At 56.2% G+C, this 22,225-nt stretch overlaps 2 protein-coding genes across 4 annotated transcripts; both read left to right on the forward strand.

Moving 5' to 3' along the window:
* Positions 1–564: 564 nt before the first annotated feature.
* ADAT3 (adenosine deaminase tRNA specific 3) lies at positions 565–6,124 on the forward strand. 3 transcript variants are annotated; one of them, XM_088792208.1, is made up of 3 exons: positions 591–682; positions 4,083–4,239; positions 4,662–6,124. In XM_088792208.1, exon 3 carries the CDS (start codon positions 4,670–4,672, stop codon positions 5,756–5,758), a length of 1,089 nt encoding a protein of 362 aa, XP_088648334.1. In that variant the 5' UTR covers positions 591–682; positions 4,083–4,239; positions 4,662–4,669; the 3' UTR covers positions 5,759–6,124. The 3 variants fall into 3 exon arrangements, with proteins under 3 accessions (XP_019599530.2, XP_088648334.1, XP_088648333.1); XM_019743971.3 differs by lacking the exon at positions 4,083–4,239 and having other exon boundaries at positions 565–682; XM_088792207.1 differs by having other exon boundaries at positions 4,083–6,124.
* A 3,464-nt stretch (positions 6,125–9,588) lies between these two features.
* On the forward strand, positions 9,589–20,673 carry SCAMP4 (secretory carrier membrane protein 4). Its single transcript, XM_019743983.3, has 5 exons — positions 9,589–9,944; positions 10,266–10,422; positions 11,600–11,701; positions 16,761–16,878; positions 18,722–20,673. Exons 3-5 carry the CDS (start codon positions 11,622–11,624, stop codon positions 18,899–18,901), a joined length of 378 nt encoding a protein of 125 aa, XP_019599542.2. The 5' UTR covers positions 9,589–9,944; positions 10,266–10,422; positions 11,600–11,621; the 3' UTR covers positions 18,902–20,673.
* Positions 20,674–22,225: the final 1,552 nt, after the last annotated feature.

Consider the following 22,225-nt stretch of genomic DNA (forward strand, 5'->3'; position numbering starts at 1 on the left):
GGTTTTGATGCCATTTGATGCCAGGTGCACCACCCACTCCCCCAGTCGCAACAGCCACAAACGTCCCCAGACATCGGCTTGTGCCCCTTTGGCTTTGTGCGGACAAATTGCCCCTGATTGAGAACCACTAGGTTAAACCTGTTTAAACAATGAATAACTGGATCTCCCCGTAATATTAGCATGTTTTGCCCAGGAGCGTCAAGAGGTTCCTTTTGCCTACTGTACAGATGGGAAAACTGAAGCCAGGAGTCAGCCAGGGCCCCAGACCAGAATTGGAAGCTGACCCCATACGGTGGGGACAGCCCCTCCGAAACTATGTGGCAACAACAAACTGGCCTCGGTGACTGACTGCAGCGGGTGTCGTGTGCCTCTCTGCCTCAGTCTCCCCATTCTGTTGATTTCCCAAAAAGTCGACTTTCCCTGCCCCTCCTGTTGGGTGTCGAACCTTAACTCAGCGCTCAACCCGTGCTCCCGCTGGTCACGGGAGCACCCAAGTGGAGAGATGCGGAGCGAGGCGGCTGTGGCCTTGGCCTTGTGGGGATTGTAGTCCCGGCCTCGCCTCCTCCCCGTGCAGACCCCGCCCCTGTAACTACGCTCCCGTCGTGCACCGCAGCGCCAGGGTAAGGCGGGGCGGGCCGGTTGCTAAGACTGTGAAGCGCAGGGCTCGTGCCCGTCTCCTCAGGTAAGCGCGCGGCCCCGTGGTCTCGGGCTCTTGTGGCCCAGGCTCCCTCGGATGGCGGCCGGGGTCGGCGACGGGGATCTCGGCTTTGGGGGGCACCGGCCGCGCGCAAGGGGCGAGGGGGCAGCCGGGCCAGGCTCGCGCACGCCTCGGGTGGGCCGGGGGAGAGTCGCGTGTGCGCGTGCGCGCGTAACGTCCGGGCCTCAAGACCCCGTTTCCCGCTCCAGAGCCCTGCTACGCTTGCGTCCCAAAGGCTCGGCTTGGAGATTCTGTGTGTCCAGCTGCTTCCGGCGCGCCCTGCAGTCTAGTCATTGGGCCAGCTCCCTGCCTCGCGGGGTGCCTGTTTATTAGCTTCCCGCGCGCGGAAGGTCCCCAATGTTTCTATACGTCCTAAACATTGATGATCATTCCTGATACTTGTGGGATGTGGGAGTTTTCAAGGCCTTTTCTTATCCAGCTCCAGGATAAGGAGCCTCTGTCACACCCCACAAGCCCGAGGTTCTCGAACTTTTATGCACAGAAGGCCCACTTGTACGGTGCCGGGTTCAGCAAGTAAACATGCAGGACGCCCTGTTAAATTCTAATTCTATGCAGACAACGAGTAATTTTTTAGTATTGATGTGTCCCAAAGATTGCGTGGGACACACAGTAAAAAATCCGTTCACTTGGAATTTGAATTTAATGGGATGTCTCATATGTTATATGTCGACTGCAGGCCATAGGGGAGCTTGTTAGAGATGCAGATTGCAGCCCCCTCTCCTTTCAGTGGGTCTGAGTCCTGGAAACTGCATTAGAAACTCGGCACATCTGAGACTCCAGCACTGGCTGTTCCTTCTGCTCAGGCCTCCCTACCTTGCTTTGCCCACCTTCCAGGCCCAGCTATGGGTCACCACCTCCGAGGAGCCCTCCTGGAATCTGCTGCCCTGGGCCCCTGAGGAGCTGTCAGGTTGTTTACTGCCCAGGACAGTACAGGGCCTCGCTCCTAGGCCTTTCATGGATTTTCTCACTTTCTGCTGAGGACAGCCCTGTCTGATGGTGATGGATTCCCATTTCACAGAGGGTGAAGTGGGGGGTTAGGACAGATGCCTGAGGTCTCACCAGTCAGGAAACGGCCAGGGTGGGGCCAAGACACAGCTGGGTCCAGGCTCTGGCCTTCCTAATCCAGGGAGAAGATAAGGTCTCCTTCCTGAGGTTTACGTGGTTGCCTGCAGAGCCTGATTCACCTCACTGAATAAGCACCATTTCCTTTGTTCCTCCCAGAGCCAGAGTCCATTCCTGCTGTGACCCCAGGCCCACTGCCCTCTGGGTGCTGCCACCCAGTATCCCCAGGAGTTCCAGCACACACGTGTTTTCTGGTGGGGTGCTATGGGTGGTGGGTGGTCCTAAGCTTGCTGAGAGGACTTGTAGTTAGGGGTTCGTCCAGGGGCTGCTGATGCAGTTGAGCCTCTCTGACTCTGGACAGTTGGCACTCAGGGCAGATGCACCACAACTATAAATGTGACGGGTTTTCTACGGAAGCTGTGGCTGCCCCCTGGAGACTGGACGGGCAGAGGGAAATGGACGTACCAAGGGAAGGGACTGAGCTGGGCGGGACTGGCGGAGAGCTCAGGGGAAGGGTCATGGGGGCAGTCAGGTCACCGGGAGCTGGAGGTTGCTTTGGTCCTTTGAGGACAAAAAGAGGAACCTGGCGTCAGCAGCTGCCTCCAGCCACGCTTCAGCTCCCCAGATGCATTTAAGTAAAATGTTTATGCACAGATTCTGTTCGCAGGTGGACTGGGTCTTCCTTTGGGGGCGTTGGGGTCGGGGGCTTGGGCGGGTCACCCTCTGTGGAACCTGGTTATTTCTCATCTGTGGACTCAGGACACCCACCTTGCAGATGGGCTCAGAAGGCAGAGTCCAGGTGCCGATGAGCACCAGCCACATGCCCTTGTCACCTCAGGGAGCCTCTTGTCCAATAGAAAGGGGACAGTCCTAGGATCTCCCTCCCCTGTTGTTGGGAGGAGAAGGGGAGCCCATTTGTGGAGCGTTAGGACACATGGTCTTGCAGTAATGGCAGCTGTCATCCAAGGCGCTGGGCCTGGTTTAGGGTCTGCTGATCTAGCGACTGCCAGATGTCCTTTCCTCTCTCCATTTTTCTTTCATAGCATCTTTACTGAGATACAGTTCATATACCATGTAGTCCACTCGTTTAAAGCATACATTTTAGTGTTTTTTAGTATAGTTATAAGGTTATGGAACAGTTATCATTATCTAACTCCAGAACATTCCATCACCCGAAAAAGAAACCTGTCCTCATTAGGAGTCACACATCCCCTTCCCCCAGCCCCTGGCAACCACTAACCTATTTTCTGTCTCTCTGGATTTGCTTGTTCTGGACATTTCATATAAATGGAATCACACACTGGGTCTTTTGTGTCTGGCTTCTCTCACTGAGTGTCATGTTTTCAGGGTTCATCCATGTTGTATCAGCACTTTACTCCTTTTTAAGATTGAAGAATATTCCCTTGTGGATGGATCTCATTGTTTGTGTCCATCACTTGCTGATGGACACTTGGGTTGGTCCCACCTTTGGGCTGTTGAAAATCCTACTGCTGTGAACACTTGTGTGCAGGTTTCTATGTGGATGTGGGGTTTCAGTTTTCTAGGCATATACTGAGGAGTGGAGTGGAATTGCTGGGTCAGATGGTGACTGTCTTGTGATTTTTATCCATCCTCTCTAGGAGTTGGCGGCCCAGCTAGCAGTGTCCCAAAGGCAGCCTCCTTTATCTGTGGCTTGTTTTGTTTTGATCAGACAGAGGTTGCACTCTTGGAGGGACAAATGAGACTGTGTCTGTCTTTCGCCTTGCAGACAGTGGGAGCTTTTGTGGCCTGGGGCAGGCCATGCAGGCTGTGGGATCCTGGGCATGGTGTGTGCCGGGAGCAGGTTCAGTCGGCACCATGGACTCCTGTGTGCCCTGCCCATCACAGGCATCATGGGCACACTAGGAGCTCCCTCTACGCGTTCCACTTCTCCTGGCTGCCTCTGGCGCCGGGTTCAGTATGTTTGCCAAACTTGCATTGTGAGCTCAGGACACATCATGGTGGGCGAGGACCTCACATTCTCTCTGAAGGTCTTGGCTGATAAATAAACGAGGGCCCGTGGACCTGAGGAGTGAGTGGAGGCCATATCACAAGCAGTAAAAGCCCACAGTGATTTCAGCTGTTCTGACCACTCCAAGTCGCCGGTGGGGCAGTGTGTTCTGGGTGGGTAGTGGCACCTGAGATCCTCGGAAATCCTATTGAGATTTTCTGTAGTTTATCTCTAACATTATCGACGGCAGTCTTGACCAATAGAAATGTAATATAAGGCACATCCTTTTTTTTTTTTTTTTTTAATTTATTGGGGAACAATGTGTTTTTCCAGGACCCATCAGCTCCAAGTCAAGTCGTTGTCTTCAATCTATTTGTGGAGGGAGCAGCTCACTGGTCCACGTGGGAGTCAACCCGGCGTCCTGGGTGTTATGAGCACTGTGCCCTAACCAACTGCGCCAACCGGCTGCCCCATGAGGCACATACTTAATGTTAAGTCTTTTAGAAGCCACATTTTTAGAAAGTACAGAGAAATAGGTGAAGTTCATTTTAATGTGTTTAGTTAACCTAAAAAATGCCGTGTTATCACTTTAACACGCAGTCAGTATAAGCAAAATTTTTGAGACAGTTTGTGTTCTTTCATTTTAAGTCTCAGAGATCCAGTGCGCATTTTCACTTATGGTATATCTCAAAGAAAGAGGGCAGGTGGGGCGGGGAATCAATGGTGGTTTAAATTCTGTGCAAACCAAGAGTTGGTAGGATGTGAGTGAGAGCATGACCGGTGATGCACGGTGCTTGGGCTGGAGCTCTCAGATGAGCCCTCAGATTCGGAACGCTCCTGGGATGGACTCCTCAGCTCCCTGGGTGTCCTGCGGCTGACAGATGACGCTCTGCTCCGATCTGTCTCCCACAGTCGGAGCCATGCCTAGGACGGACCCTCCCAGCGGCGTGGAGCACCATAGGGATGAGAAGGTTGGCAGCTCGGAGCCAGAGCCCCTGCCGTGGCAAGCCCTCCCGGTCCTGTCTGAGCAGCAGTCTGGGGGTGTGGAGCTGGTGCTGGCCTACGCCGCGCCCATCCTTGACAAGCGCCAGACCTCGCGCCTCCTCAAGGAGGTGTCGGCTGTCCACCCGCTGACCGCCCAGCCTCACCTCAAGAGGGTGCGGCCAAGCCGCGATGCCAGCCACCCACACGTGCTGGAGATGCTGCTGTGCCTAGCAGGACGGGCCCCAGGCATGCGATCGCTGGCCGAGCTCCTCCCGCAGCCAGCCGTGGACCCCCACGGACTGGGGCAGCCCTTCCTGGTGCTTGTGCCCGCCCGGCCGCCCCTGACCAGGGGCCAGTTCGAGGAGGCACGCACCCACTGGCCCACGTCCTTTCACGAGGACAAGCATGTGACCCGTGCCCTAGCCGGGCAGCTCTTCTCAGCTCAAGAGCGGGCTGTGATGCAGGGCCACATGGAGCGGGCTGTGTGGGCAGCGCAGCAGGCAGCTGCCAGGGGCCTGAGGGCCGTGGGGGCTGTGGTGGTGGACCCGGCCTCGGGCTGCGTGCTGGCCACAGGCCATGACTGCAGCGGCACGGCCAGCCCCCTGCTGCATGCCACCATGGTGTGCATCGACCTCGTAGCTCAAGGCCAGGGCCGCGGCACCTACGACCTCAGGCCCCACCCCGCCTGCTCCTTCGCCCCGGCCACCACCCCCCTGGGCGTCCGGATGGGCCCTGTGCACAAGCTGGATGGGGACATGGACACGGAAGCGGATGAAGATGGTGAAGATGGCCTCCCCTACGTGTGCACCGGTTATGACCTCTACGTCACCCGTGAGCCCTGTGCCATGTGTGCCATGGCCCTAGTGCACTCCCGCATGCAGCGTGTCTTCTATGGGGCGCCCTCCCCCGACGGTGGCCTGGGCACCCGTTTTCGCCTCCACACCCGGTCCGACCTCAACCACCGCTTCCGGGTGTTCCACGGCGTGCTGGAGGGCCAGTGCCGTCGTCTGGACCCCGACACATAGGCTTATGCCCACCAGCTCCAAACCGTCCTCTGCTCTGCCAGCCTCAGCCTCCTCTTGGATCCACGTGGGCCCTGGCTCCCTTATTGTCGTCCAGGGGCTGCAATCCTGTCTGTGGGTTTCAGGGACACTCAATGCCTCCCAGGCCTGGAGCCTCACCCCGCCGTTTCTGCCAGCACATGGGGCCATGTTTCTGCTAAACTGAGCTTTTCCCTGGGCTGGAGCATAATGGGGGTCCAGCTGAGCCTCATTGATGCGCATTTGGGCCTTGCTTCTCTGGCCACCTCCACCCTGAGCCCGTGGGTCCGCTAGGATTGTGTCCCCTTTGTCTCAGGTTTGACCTGTGAAAATAAACACAACCCAAAACCAGGTCAGTGTCTGTTGACAGTTGTGGGGACATTTCCGCCGAGGGCCTGGGTGTACACAGGGGGAGGGGGACTTCTGAGCTGAGCGTGGGCAGAACGCTGTCTGTGTCCTGGGTCTGCAAGGGTGTGGCCAGCCAGGGTGTGTCGACTCAGCTGACTGAACAGCTCCTTTGGGACTGTCCCATTTCCTGTCCTTTCCAGGTGGCCAAAGGGTCCTCCCCAAAGGGAACCAGCGGGTGTCAGTCATAGAGCAGTTAGCACTAAAACCAGTGTGTTTGTACGGGACTTGGAGTGGGCCATTTGTTCATCCAGCAGACATGCTCTGTCTGACCATGTGGGCACTGCAGGGGCCTGGGACATCCCCGCCCCAAAACTACCCTTGAACCCCAGGCTGGGGGATGTCCCCAGCTTGTGGAGACAGGGCAGGCGGGGCAGTGGACAGATACAGGGGGTGTATGAGGCCACCATGTCTGCAGGGAGGGACAGCCAGGGATCTGGGGGTTGGGGACCTGGGAACTCCATGTCACTGGAACTGTCTCACCTTGACTGTAGGTGAGAAACTTGTCCCCAGTGCCTGGCCCCAGGCACAGCTCTCTGCCCGCTCCAGTGCCAGGTGCTGGGATGGTTTAGGCCCAGCTGTGTCGTATAGGCCGGTTGGGCCCCTTTCTGAGGGTGGCACTGTCTAGCAGCAGAGCCCTTTTGGATCCAACCATTCTGCTTAGTTGTACACATTGGTGGTGGCTTGGAATGTGGGGCTGTTCTGTGACACAAGCTCACGTGACTCCTAAGTAGGGCTGCTGAGTGTCAGGTGCGTCTCCAGGAGTTTCACTTGGGTTGCAGTGGGGTCCTTGGCTCTCTAAGGCTCACAGGGTGAAAACTACAGACCAGAGAGGTGGTGTGATTTGTCTAAGGTGACACAGCAGTGAACGTGAACCTAGGCTTGGTGACTCGGAAGGCGGGTGCTCAGCCATCTGTGGATAAAGGTTGGGGAGGACGAGGAGGCGGGAGGGCAGTGGGGTGGTCACCAGGATTTTAGAAGCAGCCTGGCTTCAGGCTGGGTTGTGGGCGGCAGGGTGCTGCAGTCTGACCCTTCTCCTTCGGCCATTGCAGAAGCTGCCCAGGGGGCTCTTAGGTGAGGTAACAGCTGCGGTCACCCATTTGGGGTAGGCTTTCAGGTGAGAGCCCAGACACCCCTGTGGACAATCTGGCAGTTAGGATTCCACCTGCAGTAGCCAACTGGGCCTGCAGCTGGGCTCAGGGTCACTCTGCAGCCATGGGCACTCCCTGACTGTGGCTGTTTCCCCTCCAGGTGGCTGCAGGCTTCAGCCCCACCGGGTTGTCACAGCGGAAATGTCAGGTGAGTCTTGCCCAGGGCCCTGCAGTGGGTTCCTGTGTCTGTGTCCCTCTGGGCAGTGTCCCCGGGTGGGTGTAGCCCCTGCAGCCCCTCTTGGCACACACCTCATGTTCCTCTTCCCATGAAGGGTGTTGGGGTCGCCCTCCAGCACCAAGTGGACAACAGGGAGGCACTGCACTGCCCATGAGTTGTCACAGCAGGTGTGAGGCCCAGCCGGCACTCTGCCTGTGCTCTGTTGTGGGCACCGTGAGCGAGCGCACGCCAGGTGCCGAGCACCTGGCTTCATGCCTGCATGTGAGACGGCACCTTCATTCCCTCGGAAGCTGCAGCGAGCACCCAGAGTGGCCTGCCTCGTCCTGCTTGGAAATGGGAGAGGGCATGCCAGTGCAGTGAGGCGGCCCTTGGTCATCCCGCTGGTGGCAGAGCTGGGATTTGAACCTAGGCCCCCAGGCCCCAAGTCTGCGCAGAATGTTTAGAGAAGAATACAAGCTTTCGAGGAGCCACGCAGTAATTTGCAATTGGCAATTTGGCAGGTGGTTTTCTGCCTCCTTCCTGGCTCTGCCAGTGCTTGCGGACTGACGGCTGGACTCTCTGTGGGTGGTGAGAAACGTGGGGGTCAGACCTCAGTCAGGCCAGGAGAGGAATGCTGATGGCCAGGGGGCCCGCAGGACTGGAGGATGGGGGCTGGGTGGGGGCCATTTTCATGGCTTGGACAGACCATAGTGGGGGGGGGGTGTGAGCAGAGCAGAGTGTAGCAGGCTGTGTCCATGCTAGGAGACCCCCTGAAGGCCTGCTCACTGGGAGGGCAGGAGGCCAGAAGCCCCACCTCTCATGGTCTCATCACCGAGACATCCAGCCAGCAAGCTCAGGACTCTCCCTCCCCCTTGTCACTCGGTAATGCCTGAGGCTGCTCAGTGGTCAGCAAGGTGTCGCTGACCCACCTGCTCTGTCCTTCAGCCCCTGAGCTCCTTGCTCCTAGATGGGCAGGCACTCACCCTAGGGTCTTTGCGCTGGCAGCACCTCCCCCAGAATCCGCTGCACTCCCGTCTTCACCTCTTCAAGTTTTCGTTCAAATGCCACCCTTTGAGTGAGGCCCGCGCTGACCGTGCTCTCTGAAGTCACAGCTAACCAAGCCCCAGCATCATCCCTGGTGGCCCCCAGCTGCTCCAGTGGTTCTTTACAGCACTTGGCATGTTTCAGTACACCGTTTGTCATGGTGCTTGTCGGTGCTCTCCCTTCTCTGGCTGGGACAGCAGTCTGAGGACAGGGCTCCCTCCATCTGTGTTGTCCGTTGTCACCCTGGCAGGTGCTCAGGAAGCTGCCCTGCAGCAGCACGGGTGCATGAAGGTACCTGAAAGGTGACAGGGCAGCACTGATGTCACACTGCTGTTGGTCAAATTGTGGTCCCAGAAAGACATGTTCAAGTCCCGAGCCCCGGTAACTGGGAATGGGACCTCATTTGCAAATAGGGTCTTTATAGGTGTATTAAAATGCGGTCACTCTGGAATAGGGTGTTTTTAATCCAGTGGCAGGTGTCCTTCTAGGAAGAGGGAAATTTGGAAATTTGGACAGATACACAGGGAGAGGCCACGTGACCATGGAGGCAGACACGGGGTGACGTCACCACCCCAGGGACTCTTAGAGCCCCCAGAAGCCGGAAGAGGCAGGAAGGACCCTCCCCTACGGACTTGGGAGGGAGCGGGGCCTGTGACATCTTGATCTCAGGCCTCTGGCCTCCAGATTGTGAAAGAATAAATCTCTGTTGTTTTAAACCATTTGTTACAGCAGCCCCAGGAAACTCACACATTCTAAGTGCCAGAACCCTCCCTGAAGACATAGGTGTTAACAGCATCTGGGCTGTGCCACTGAATCTGTGTGTTTCCTGTGATGGTTCCAAGAAATCATGACAAATGTAGTGACTTAAAGAGAAATTATCATCATAGAGTCCTGGAGTCAGGAGTCCCACACGGGCCTCTCGGGGCTAAACCCAGGTGCGGGCAGGGTTGGTCCTTCCAGAGGCCCCGGGAGAACCGTTTCCGGTCTGTTCCAGCTTCTAGAGGCACCGCGTCCCTGGCTCGTGGCCCCTCCTCCATCATCACAGCCAGCAGTGCAGCCTCTTCCATGTCTCTGACTCTGAGCCTCCTGCGTCCCTCTTATGAGGACCCGGTGATGACACTGGGCCCCCTGGAATCCAGGGTCATCCCCATCTCGGGGGCCCTGACTTAATCCCACCTGCAAAGTCCCTCGGCCACATGAGGCAACATGTCCCGGGACAGGTCGTGCGTCTCTAGAGCCCTTGCTGAGGGGCCCCAGCTGGCTTAGCCCCTGTGCTCTATCCTTGCAGAGAAGAACAACTTCCCGCCGCTGCCCAGCTTCATCCCGCTGAAGCCCTGTTTCTATCAGAACTTCTCAGATGAGATCCCCATTGAGCACCAGGTCCTAGTGAAGAGGATTTACCGACTGTGGCTGTGTGAGTGGCGGGGTGCTGTGGGCCAGGGGTGGGGGGGCCTCTCTGCACCCCCGCAGAGACCCAGGCCCGGGCCAGCCCTGGCCACAAAGCTCCCAGTCCTTGGTCTGTGGGAGCTTGAGGCTTCTGTAATCTACAAATCTTCTCCCTGATAAAATTGGTCCTGGAGGTGGCATGGTGTGGGGGGCGGAGTAGGTGGGCTGGCTCTGTGGGAACCTGTGTCACCTGAGCCCTCTGGCCCATGGCGCCTGCGCAGTGAGGCAGAGGTGTCCCAGTGCCCGTGCCCTGCCGACCCGGCTTAGCCTCCTTGCCTCCCATCCACAGTCTACTGTGCCACCCTGGGGGTCAACCTCGTCGCCTGCCTGGCCTGGTGGATCGGCGGTGGCTCAGGATCCAACTTCGGCCTGGCCCTGGTGTGGCTGTTGCTCTTCTCCCCCTGCGGCTACGTGTGCTGGTTCCGGCCTGCCTATAAGGCCTTCCGGTAAGTGGAGGCATGGTCAGTGCCTTGTGGGGCGTCAAGGCGAGTCTGATGGTGGAAAGTGTACTCAAACTGATAAGCCGGACACTGCCCAGATGCAGAGCTCGGCTGTGTGCCGATCCCCACACCCAGGACCTGTGCCTGGTCTGCCCCTGTTACCCTGGCCCAGATGTTAGAAAGCATCCCACTCTCCTCTCCAGTTTGGATGACAGCTTGTGTCAGGGTCTGCAGACTGGCCCACTGCTGCCTATTGTGTTGTGTCTTTTAATAACTATTGAGTTATACTTTCCATTCCACACAATTCATCAACCTCACAATTCATTGTTTCTAGACTGTTATACAACCGTCACCTATAATTCCAAAACATTTTCACCATCCCAAAAGAAGCCCCATCCCCATCAGCAGTCTCCCCCAGCCCCCATCAACCATGAACCCACTTCCTGTCTGTGGATGTGCCTCTTTCGAACATTTCATGTAAGTGGAATCACACACTGTGTGGCCGTGTGTGTCTGGCTTCTCTCATGAGCCCCGTGTGTTCAAGGTCCATCCACGTTGTGGGGAGTGTCACACCTCCCTCCTTTTCACGGCTGAGTGACACTCCCGTGTGTGGATGGCGGCTGTTCCTATCTTTGGCCTTCGTGAATCCTGCTGCTGTGGACATATGCCCCCCGCCAGCCCCTACTACTCAGGCTGCACCATTTGCCTCAAATGGTCCCTAAACCCCAGACTCTCATGAGTCAGAAAGGGTCCCTGAGGGGACAAGAACCTGACACCCACTCATATTTGCTGAAGCTAAAAGGGGCCATCACTGGAGGGCAGGCTGCCTGGAGCAGCCTCGCACAGGAGCACTGTACACAGCAGGCCACGGGGACCGCCAGGGAGCAGTCCCGCATGACCAAATGCTTCCCTGCCCCCTCCTCTTTCATCGAACTGGAAACAGCCTGGGTGAGGACCCTCTGGACTTCCTTGGGGTGCAGCATCTTCTCAGAGGGACCGTGTTTAGGCCCCTGAGAATCTGACCACGTGGTCAGATTCTGTGTGAGTGCATGCAGTAATTTGTGCGCGTGGACACACCTGAGGAAGGGGATTTCCCTGTCCTGCTGCCCCTGCCTCAGGTCTTCCTCTGGGTCATGATGCCTGAGTGGCCAGGGCCAGCGTTAACAGGCGTTTCCTTCTCCAGGGCCGACAGCTCCTTTAATTTCATGACGTTTTTCTTCATCTTCGGAGCCCAGTTTGTCCTGACCGTCATCCAGGCCATCGGCTTCTCGGGATGGGGCGCCTGGTAAGTTGGTGACGCATTGACTATACACGTGAGTAGTTATGTGTGTTGGTCGGTGTGGGCTGAGCGCTGTAACACAGACCCCAGCTCCTGACGACTGAAGGAGAGCAGAAGTTGGCTTCCTGCTCCCGTAAACACTTTGAGGACATGCCTGGGCGTGTGTGGCACTCTGCTGGTGAATGTGTGGTCCGTGGCCACACTGGTCACAGGAGCCCGGGAGGTGTGAGCCAGCACCATTAAGAGAGAGCTGGTGTCCTGTTTGCTTGGTGGGGTATCATGAGGTTTCCATGGCTGCGGTAACAAAGCACTCCAAATTCAGTGACTTAAAGTGAAACACATTTCTCCTCTCCAATTTTTGGGTCTGGAGTCCACACAGGCCTCTCGGGGCTAAACCCAGGTGCGGGCAGAGCCGGTCCTTCCAGAGGCCCCGGGAGAACCGTTTCCGGCCTGTTCCAGCTTCTAGAGGCACCGCGTCCCTGGCTCGTGGCCCCTCCTCCATCATCACAGCCAGCAGTGCAGCCTCTTCCATGTCTCTGACTCTGAGCCTCCTGCGTCCCTCTTATGAGGACCCGGTGATGACACTGGGCCCCCTGGAATCCAGGGTCGTCCCCATCTCGGGGGCCCTGACTTAATCCACGTGCAAAGTCCCTCAGCCACGTGAGGTGACACGTTCGCAGGCCCGAGGACTGGGACGGGGGCACCATCAGGACTGTTGCTTAGCAACCACAGGTGGTGTCTGGCATCCAGCGTTGGGCAGGAACATCTGGCTGGATCTTCGTGTGCGTGCAGCTCAGGATTGTCCCAGCGTGCTTTGTTGCGTTTTCTTAGGACATTGGGAGTCATTCTGTCTGTGCAGTCAGAGCCCCCGATTCAGGGACCTTCCCTTGTATCATGTCCTCTGGTCCTCTCGCTCCACTTGTGGTGTTTTCTGGGTCTTGGTTTGAGGCACCCTCTTGCCGTGATTTCCGTGGGTTTCCTCCCTGTCACTCTTTCCTTTGGCCACTGGCAGCGCCACCATGGTCTGTCCTCAGCAGTGGGAAGCCACACACACTCTTTTGTTCCTTGAGGCTGTGTGGGTTTCCATGGCCTCTTCAGCCTCTCCCCTCAGCTCCTCCCTTATGGTTCTTTTCCTGCTACGTCTTCTGCCCTTCTCTGCATGGACTCTCGAAATCATCTGCTTTTCACCCAAGTTCATTTCCAGAATGCGTCTGCCTGAGTCTTCCTGACACTGCTCCCTCCCCCATGCTGAGCACATGAGCTCTGCCTAGACCCTGAGTACTGGGTTTCTTCTTGGCTGATGACCTCCCAGACCTGGGTCTGGAGGATTGGTTAGGTATTGTCTCAGGGTCCCTAAGACCACCCCCGGGTGCTTATATTCACGAGGAGGACCCCAGGACTCAGCAGTGGTTGTCCTCACGGCTGGAGTTTCTACAGAATTAGGACAGAGCAAGATGAGCTGAGGGAAAAGGCACGTGGGGTGAGGCCCAGAGACCACGCAAGCTCTCCTGGTGGATAACCACAGAATTTGGTTAATTCCCCCAAAACGAGACATGACGGTGTGTGTGAGGTACGGTCCGCAGGGGGCTCCCAGGGACCCAGGCAGCGCCCACGGTTCTCACCAGGGGCCTGGCATGTGCGAGATCCCAGACTCCAGGAAGAGTGGGTGGTCAGTGTGAACCACGTGTTTGCACACACCGTTTAGGGCCAGGGAGCCCCCCTGTCAGTGAGGGTGGTAGGAGCCCCCCAAGTGCACTTCCAGACATCACGAGGGCCAGCCTTGCAAGCCAGCCTTTCCGAGGTCTTGGCCTCAGGCCTCTGTTCAAGCTCTTTTCTGCCTGGTGCCTCCACCGCCTTGGTTTCCACACTGGGCAGATGGGAACAACTTCCTTGGGGGCTGAACAAGGCAGGGGACGGGTGCTAAGCAGCAGGGGACCTCAGGGAAGGGCCTGTTGGTGTTTCCCTTTTCTGTGCGATTAGGAGGAGGAAGCGAGAGATAAGACACGGATGCTGCTTGTGCAGGTGGGGCCTGGGCACCTCCACGTGTTGACTCCCACCCACAGACGAGGCTACGGACGCGGTGCAAGACTGGTGTCCAAGGCCCTGTCACTCCCTCGAGTGTGTGGCCAGCAGCCCCTCCTGGCTCCGGTGTCTTTGATTGTTCCTGCACTCAGACCTCTGGGCTCTGCACAGGGGCATTGAGGACACTGTGCTCAGCCCCTTGGCCTCCTCGGGGCTCAATGTGGAGACCCCCAACCAGCCACAGCTCTGCTAGCCTGCACTTGCCCCCTTCCTGGGTCTTGCCCTCCTGGCCCAACGTGACTGGCAGTCCCACAGCTCACCACCAGGGGGCAGGCAGACCACAGGCTCCTGTGGGGCTGCCTGTGGGGCAGGAGCAAGGACCAGTAGGAACAGTTTGCTGTGGAGACCGTCAGGCTCGTCTCCAAGCAGAGGAGATGCTCTCAGGAGCGCCCCTGTCACGGTCACCCGCTCCAGCCATCCTGTGACCTGGGGACCTGTCACTCCCTGCACACCAGATGTCTGGTCTCCTCAGCAAACACTGCCCTGTGAATCTATAAAGAAAAAGGACGCTTAGAACATGTGACCATATGATATGTGTATGTAACTGTGATGTGATCTCACCCCTACGACACCCACAGTTGGCCCTTCATACTCTCAGGTGCTCAGAAGTGCTCATGCTGTCTCACATTTCTTGTTCCTTTTGAAGTCACCTTTTAACCTTGGGGATTTTGAGGTTTACGGAGGGTATAGAGACGGGACCAAGTGCTTGTCTCACCCCTCAGCCTGACAGCTGGACGACAGGCTCTATTTGCACTTCTGCGTTTCCACGAATACCTTTTTCTGCTCAGGATTCTGTGTGGCATTAATTTAATGTCATTTTAGCAGTGTGTTCACATCAGACCCAGGCGAGCAGTGCCTGTTTCAGTGGGTTGGTGTCTCTCCAGCTCTCCCTGATCTGTGGGCTCAACCGTCCTGTGGGGTGTCCCATGTTGGGGTTTTTCCAGTAATAGCTTTATTGAGATACGCTCCACAGACCAGAAATTCACCCTTGAAGTGTACAATTCAGTATTTTTAGTACCCCCACAGGTTGTGCAACCAGTACCTCTGTCTAGTTCTAGAACATTCCATCACCACAAAAGGAAACCTTATCCCCATCAGCAGTCATCTACCCATCCCCCTCCCCAACCCCTGACAACCACGAATCCACGTCCTGTCTGTGGACACGCCTGTTCTGGACATTTCCCATAAGTGGAATCACACACTGTGAGTCCTTGTGTGTCTGGCTTCTCTCATGAGCACCGTGTGTTGAAGGTCCATCCACGTGTGGTGAGTGTCAGCGTCTCCTTTTCATGACCGAGTGACACTCCCGTGTGTTGACGGAACACACTGTGCTTGTCCATCGCCCGCTGATGGACACTTGGGTCGTTTGTACTTTTTTGCTGCTGTTAGTGCTGCTGTGAAATTTCTACACATTTCTATGTGAGTGTGTATATTCATTTTTTTTGGGTGTACACAGCAGTGGTGGCATTGCTGGGTGACATGGTAACTACTTTAACTTGCCCATAGATTTTTCAGGCTGTGTCCCTCTGCTGTCCTTTTGCAAGTTCTGTCCCCCTCCCCCTGCTTCTAGCTGCTCGAGCTCCTGGCTGAGTGGCTCTGGGGGAGCACCTGGCACCCCATTGTCCCCACCCTAGCCCTGCCCTCCGCCACCAGGCCTCTATCCATTCTCCCTGCTCCCCGCACTGCACACCTTGGCCTTTCTAGATACAGTTGGGGTGCAGCAGGCTCACTCACCCATTTGTCACTGATCAAGGCCAGTTTATTAACCGCTGCTCTGAGTGACGTCATCCTGGGTTGTAAATGAGCTTGTTCTCTGGGAAGAGGTGGCTGCTAGCTCACGCCTGGGCAGGTCTGGGAGACTGGTGCTGAGGGGCTCCCTGTTCTACGTTCCCACTGTGGTACATACACCCTCCCCAGAGACTAGCTGTCCCTTGTTCTGGGGCCCCAGTTCTGGTGGGAGATCACTTGTCCCCAAAGTGACGATCCCCCAGGAGAGCCAGCTCCTCCTCCCCTCCCAGGAGTCTGAGGGCACCGCCCCACCTGGCCAAGCCCCAGCTGTCTGTCCATTCCACTCAGTGCCCACCCGAGCTCTCCGCTGCCCGTCTTTGCTCACACCCCTCAGTGCAAAGCAGTGTGCATAGAATTTCCCCTTGTTTCACAGAGCGGGGATGGGTACTTTGTTCACATGTCCCTGGGTGCACACACACGTTTTTCTAAGCTCTCTATGGAAGGCTCCATAACAGACATATCACATTGGTTCTCTTTGGGCCAGGGAGGGGGTCGGCAGGAGAGAGATTGTTTATTGAATATTAAGTTTCCTGACTCTTGAGCCATGTGGTTTTATTACTTATTAAGAAAAAATAATTCTCAAAAATACCATGTTTCCTGCCTCCGCCTCCAAGAAGCAATCATGGATGAGTGGACGGATATGCTTCCTTGCGCAGGCCGATGATGCACCGGTTTCCTAGGACCCTGCTGTGCTGACTGAGCTTCAACTTCCTGTCCTCCCTCTTATTTTTTAATCTCTCCTTAGTATTGTGTTATGTGGCTGTAGCATGACTTCCCAGCGTCATTCCCAGTCAGGGCACAGGGAGGGCACACCCAGCTTTTCGTGATTCCAAACAAGTTTTAGACGTAGAATCGTTGGGGTAGGAGGCGGGACATTTAAGGCTTTGTATAGATTTTGCCATTTCGCTCCAAAAAGGGTGTACACCAGTACTAAGAGAGTGTGTTCGTGTGTCCCTTCCCTCACACACGACGTTGGCGGGCACGATCCTTGTTGTCACTTACATGTCTTCGTTGGTGGGTTTGAGCATCATTTTGTGAGTTTATTGTTACTTTGGAAGTCCTTGTACGAATTGTCCACATCTCTGGGTCGTTTATCTTTTTCTCATTGGTTTTTGGGAGCTCTTTACATGTGAAGGATAGTGGTCCCTTGTCTGGCAGATGTACTGGCACCCACACTCTCTCTTGCCCCTTGCAGTGGTTGGCTGGCAGCGATTGGGTTCTTCAAGGAGAGTGTCGGGGCCGCCGTGGTCATGCTGCTTCCGGCCATCATGTTCACCATGTCATCCGCCATGATGGCCATTGTGATCATGAAGGTAAGTCCTCTGGGTCCCAAGACATCCAGCTTCTTCCCATGTGTCCTGTCACTTGACCCTCCTGGCCCTGGGGACTCGCCTTATCCCCGTTTCAGGAACAAGAGACTGAGTGTCTGGGAAATGACGTGATCACCATTAGCAAGGAAGACCCTCTCACAGTCTAGACCCTCGACTGCTCCGGGCAAGACCCTGCCTGTCCCATGCACGGCAGCCTTCCAAAGAGGAAGGCCTTGGGGACATGGCTCAGTGTGGGCCGCCAATAATTGCGCCTGCCTTGGGGGTTGCTGTCTACCAGAGCCCTCAGCACACACACGTCCAAAAGTGTCGCCCACGCCGCCTGATTTGGGCATCATTGGCCACATCTTGCCATTTGCAGTTAAATTAAGTAAAATTAAACGAAATATTAAGTGCTCAGTGGCCGTGGGGGCTGGTGGCTTTACATCGACTGTCTGCACCGTCACAGAAAGCTCCCCTGTATGGCACCACTCCAGATGTGTGGGGACTTCCAGCGAGAAACATCTGCCCCGTAGTCCCAGAGGCATCGGCCATGTGTGGGCTATCCCAGAGCCACGTGAAGGCCAAGGGAGACGACGAGGCTGGCAGCGCACACGCCCCTCCCACCCGCCGAGAGAGGGCCATCTTGGCTGTACATGCAAGTGCGCTGCTCAGGGCAGCCAGCTGCACTGGGCTGCAGGGTGGCCAGGATTTTTAGAGCTGGGTTTGGGGTCCCTCCCAGCCTCCTTGCCATGTGGTTCTAGCTGTTCCAGCCTGCGTTGAGGCTGGATTCAGTCAGTGTACTTGGCAGTCAGTGAGGACAAAGGAATGCTTGGCTCCCCCATATCTGCACCCCAACATCCTTTCAGCTGTGTGGACAGTCTGAAGGGAAAGATCAACAGAAACCATGAACATACTTGGAGATCCCATGGTCAGTGTCCGTGAAATTCCAGGGCAAAGTCCACGGGCGAGCTGACTGTGCGTCCACCAGCAGCTTCCACTCAGTGGCGAACGTCATAGAACGAGAACTACAAGCCTTGAACACCCACAGGCATAGGAGAGAGGGGTTTTGTGGGCTCACAATGGAGTGAGTGCCCCCAAAACAAAGGGACAGATGACCCCTCTGTCAGGGTCCACAGGGCCACCTCAGGTTTGGAGATTTGTTGGGATTATAGTTGTACAGAAGAAGAAAGACATTCCTTCGGAAAACGCAACTGTTCAATTTCACTAGTAATCAAGAGCTTTGAGCTAAAACAAAGTGCCATTTTGTCAGTATTGAATTTGCCAGGATTTCTAGAAATAGTATAGCCCAGTGTTCCCAGAGGCACAGCCCTTCTGGATGATGGGGAGGGAGTGGGTGGTCCATCCCCAGGGCGCTCTGCTGCGGAGACCATCGCTAGCACTCAAGGATGGCTGTGTGCCACATGCAGGGGCCAGGGCCTGATGGTCCCCTGCTGGGAGGCCGTTTTAGTCATCGTCATATAAGTTCCCGGCGGGTGTCTCCATGCCAGGCACTGCTCGAGAGTGCCCAGAGCTGCCTGTGAGGTGGTAGGTGTTGGTGGGGGCTGTCTGCAGGGAGAAGCAGAACCCTAACCTGCGGCAGTGTGAGCCCCTTTCCAGGACACGCACTAGTGGGCTGCTTAGGGCAGCGGAGGTCGGCACTGAGAGCCACCAGGGCCTGCGGCCCGGGGTGCAGCTTTGTAAGGCCACCATCTTGGCTTCTGTGTTTTCTAATGTTTCCACAACGACCATTCTGTGGCTTTTGTAATTCACCTTAACCATGAGTGGCCTCTCTGTCACTCACAGATGCACTGATGTCTGTTCTCTGCTCTCTCCCTCGGCCCTGCAGGTACACAGGATCTACCGGGGAACTGGTGGAAGCTTCCAGAAGGCACAGACAGAGTGGAGCACAGGCACTTGGAAGAACCCTCCATCTCGGGAGGCCCAATTCAACAACTTCTCAGGGAACAGCCTGCCCGAGTACCCCACTGTACCCAGCTACCCGGCCAGTGGCAGCCAGTGGCCTTAGAGGGAGCTGACCGGCCCTGCCACCTGCCTACCCCTACCGGCCCACCTCCTCCTCCCCATCCACTCCTGCAGCCCCGCTGGGTCCACTGAGGCTCTAAGCATCTGTCCCCTGTCCCTCCCAGGTGGCGGGTAGGCCCCTCACCCCAGCCAGGAGGCAGCCCATGTTAGTGGCCACCAGGAGCTCCCCCAGCTATGACCCCAGACCTCTGCGACTCTTGGGGAACCCATGCCCATGCTCATCTCACGTCCAAAAGTGGAGCTCCTTGCAAGCAATGCCCAGAAGCAGGCCAGCCCCTGCCGTCTGGTAGAAGGATACCCCTCTTACTCCTAAAAATGTTTGGTCACCATGACGTCCACTGCAACAGCCACATTCTCTCCCCTCGGGGTATCAGAGGGCTGACTCCTGGTCTCCCCTGGAAGTCAGAAACAGGCCGGCAGCCCTCCCTCCCAGGGCTGATGATGCTGAGAAGAGCTTCTCACGTTCACCCCATCCTGCCCCTCCCAGTGCCCAGGAAGAGGGGGCCCTTCTCAGCACCAAGTTCCCGTCCCCTGCTGGCAGCGCAGGAACTTGATGTATGGTCGAGTCCTCAATATTTTGGTCCTCTTAAGTCCCCCCACCTGCAGCCAGGGGCTCATGGATGAGTCCATGGGGACGGCCAGAGGCCAACTCACTGCCTCAGTGTCATGATCTCAGCTTCTCCTTGTCCGTCTGCTCCAGTCACTCCGCACTGGGTCCTCAGCCATGTGCAGGGTCATTAGCCAGCTCACCTCCAACCTTCCTGCCCACGGTTACTCTCCCCTCGTAACGGGTGTTCAAACTTGCACCTGGCTGGTTACGCCCATGCCGGGAACCTGGCCAGGACTCTGAAACCTGGGACAGAATCCTTTGGTGGGGTGTTTGGCCTCTTCCCCACATTGTGCAAACAAGAAAACAAGTATCTCAGCAGAGTGCATGTGGGCCTGTGGTCACTGCCACCCCAAGGCCTGAGTGCTGGGCTGCTCGGGCTGTGATCCACACGGCCCTCTTCTGGATGTGGAAACAGGAGACCATGTTTCTCAGAATGGCCTTTGGGAGGAAACAAGACGTGACAAGTCTCTGTGCCTTACTGAGGAATCCAAACCCTGTCACTTGTCTTACCCCGATTCTTCTAGCTCCTTTTGAGATGGGGACACCAGATGTCACGTGGGCATCTCTACAGCACCTTTGCGCTTATATGGTCCAAGAAAGATGTCCTGGTGGCCTATCAGCCCTCATGGCCAGGCTTCCAGGAACACTGCCCCTCGGCTCCTGGCTACCCGCTCCCGGGGCAGGAGAGTGACCCGACCCTGGCACCCTGCTGGGCTGCCAGCCTTTTCAGAAGCCCGGCATGGCCGGAACATGCTTTCACACCCACGCTTGCTTTGGTTTCTTGTGCTGAATGCCACGTGGTGTCCAAAGGTGGCCATGGTCCCTGAGGAAGCACCCGGGCCTGGGTCTCCAAAGGACAAGGCCTCCTGGATGGAAAACGCAAGCCTGGAGTCTCCTGGTCCCCCGTAACGCCCCCAAGCCAGCCTCCTGTGATTGCCAGAGGCCCGTGCTGCACTAACCTTGGGCTGGATCTTGTCATGACTGATACCAATGGTGACAGAGCCAGTTAACCAGGTGCAGGACGAACGCCTGGACTTGCCCACAGCACCCCCTCTGCCTTGCTGTACTTGGCACCTTTGTTACGTTGTAGTGGTTTTTGTTACGTGAAAATATTCTGGAAGTAAACACATCCTTTATTCAGCAGACCAAGCCTCCCAGGGGCTGTTTGTGGCATGTATGTGTGTGTGTGTGTGGGGGTGTTTCCCCACTTGGGCCTTCCCCCCATGAAGTACCCCCAGTGCATATGGCCTCCAGCAGAATAAGACCAGGACCAACTTGTGCACCTGAACCTGGGTCCTGTCATTGGGGTGGCAGGTTTCACTGATGGGCCACCCCAGTCCCACGGGCGCGGCCCCTGTCTGTGCACCCTGGGTGGCCCTGTCCTCATGCCACGTCCACACACCACAGCAGTGCAGTTTCCTTCAGGTTTTTCTTTTAAATCAACTTTTCTTCACATTAAACAATTTTCATTTGAAAAAGGAAATTAGCAGAAAATGAAAAAACAGTTTGCTTGCCATAAATGAAAAGTAACGGTGAGCATAGCTGGACTAGCGATGACTGTCTTACAGAGAACGGCCCAGCTGGAGAACCACACACCCCAGGGCTCCCGGGGAAAGTCGGTGGCAGAGGTTGGACCCCACACACAGACACAGGAGGGAGGTGGCAATCTGTTACTCCACAGGACATTTTGCCACCATGGGAAGGAAACCAGACCTGCAGAGAGAAACCAGGCACTGTACCCTCCAGATTCACATGTAGAAGTCCTGACCGCCGCCCCCACCCTGGTCTCAGAACGGGACCTTATTTAGGAAATGGGGTTTTTGTAGATGTAATTAGGGTGAGTGGGGTGGCCCTAATCCAACATGACTGGTGTCCTTATATGAAGGGGACATTGGGCACAGACACACAGGGAAGCCCCATGTGAAGGTGGGGGCAGAGACTGGGGTGATGTGTCTACAAGCCAAGGCCACCGAGGATGCCAGTGCCACCAAAGGTTGGGAGAACATAGGAGTAACAGCAAATATCAGAGAAGTGGAGAGACGGAGATCAAGAGCAGTGAGCTGTAGGGACACAGGATGGATATGCCTCGAGGACGGATAGCAGGCGTCCCGAGCTGGGCTTGGTGATGGGACAGCAGGAAAGGAAGGAACTGGCAAAGTGGGGGGCCAAGGACATAGCTGACACCTAGGCCTGGAAAAACCAATCTGTGGGTCATCAGCTCAAAAGTGGCATGTAAGGACACAGGACGAGGGAGAAGAACGAGGATGGAGTTGAGAAGGGGGCTGTTGGCTGGGGCAGCTGTGACAGAGGACCACAGACTGGGAGACTTAAACTGGAGGGATTTATCCTCACATTCTGGAATCCAGAAGTCCAAACCCAAGGTGTTGCAGGGCCCCACACCCTCCAGAGGCTTCAGGGGAGGGTCCTTCCTGCATCTCCAAGCTTCTGGGGGCTCCAGTGTCATTGGACTTGTGGCCACATCCCTCGTCTCTGCCACCATCTTCACACAGCCTTCTCTGCCTCCTATTCTGTCTCTTACAAGGGCACCATCATTGGATTTGGGGCCACACTAATCCAAGATATCTTGAGATTCTTTTTTTTTTTTTTTTTAAAGATTTTATTGGGGAAGGGGAACAGGACTTAATTGGGGAACAGTGTGTACTTCCAGGCCTTTTTTCCAAGTCAAGTTGTCCTTTC

Source organism: Rhinolophus sinicus, chromosome 15 (assembly GCF_057876585.1).
Source record: "Rhinolophus sinicus isolate RSI-liver-muscle chromosome 15, RSI-T2T, whole genome shotgun sequence".
NCBI lineage: Eukaryota > Metazoa > Chordata > Mammalia > Chiroptera > Rhinolophidae > Rhinolophus > Rhinolophus sinicus.

Excerpts from the sequence above, each read along its gene's own strand:
- SCAMP4 (XM_019743983.3), top strand. The coding sequence starts at position 11,622 with ATGACGTTTTTCTTCATCTTCGGAGCCCAGTTTGTCCTGACCGTCATC. Across the intron at positions 11,702-16,760 it reads TTCTCGGGATGGGGCGCCTG|TGGTTGGCTGGCAGCGATTG; the intron begins GTAAGTTGGTGA and ends TGCCCCTTGCAG. Across the intron at positions 16,879-18,721 it reads TGGCCATTGTGATCATGAAG|GTACACAGGATCTACCGGGG; the intron begins GTAAGTCCTCTG and ends TCGGCCCTGCAG.
- ADAT3 (XM_088792207.1), top strand. The coding sequence starts at position 4,631 with ATGACGCTCTGCTCCGATCTGTCTCCCACAGTCGGAGCCATGCCTAGG.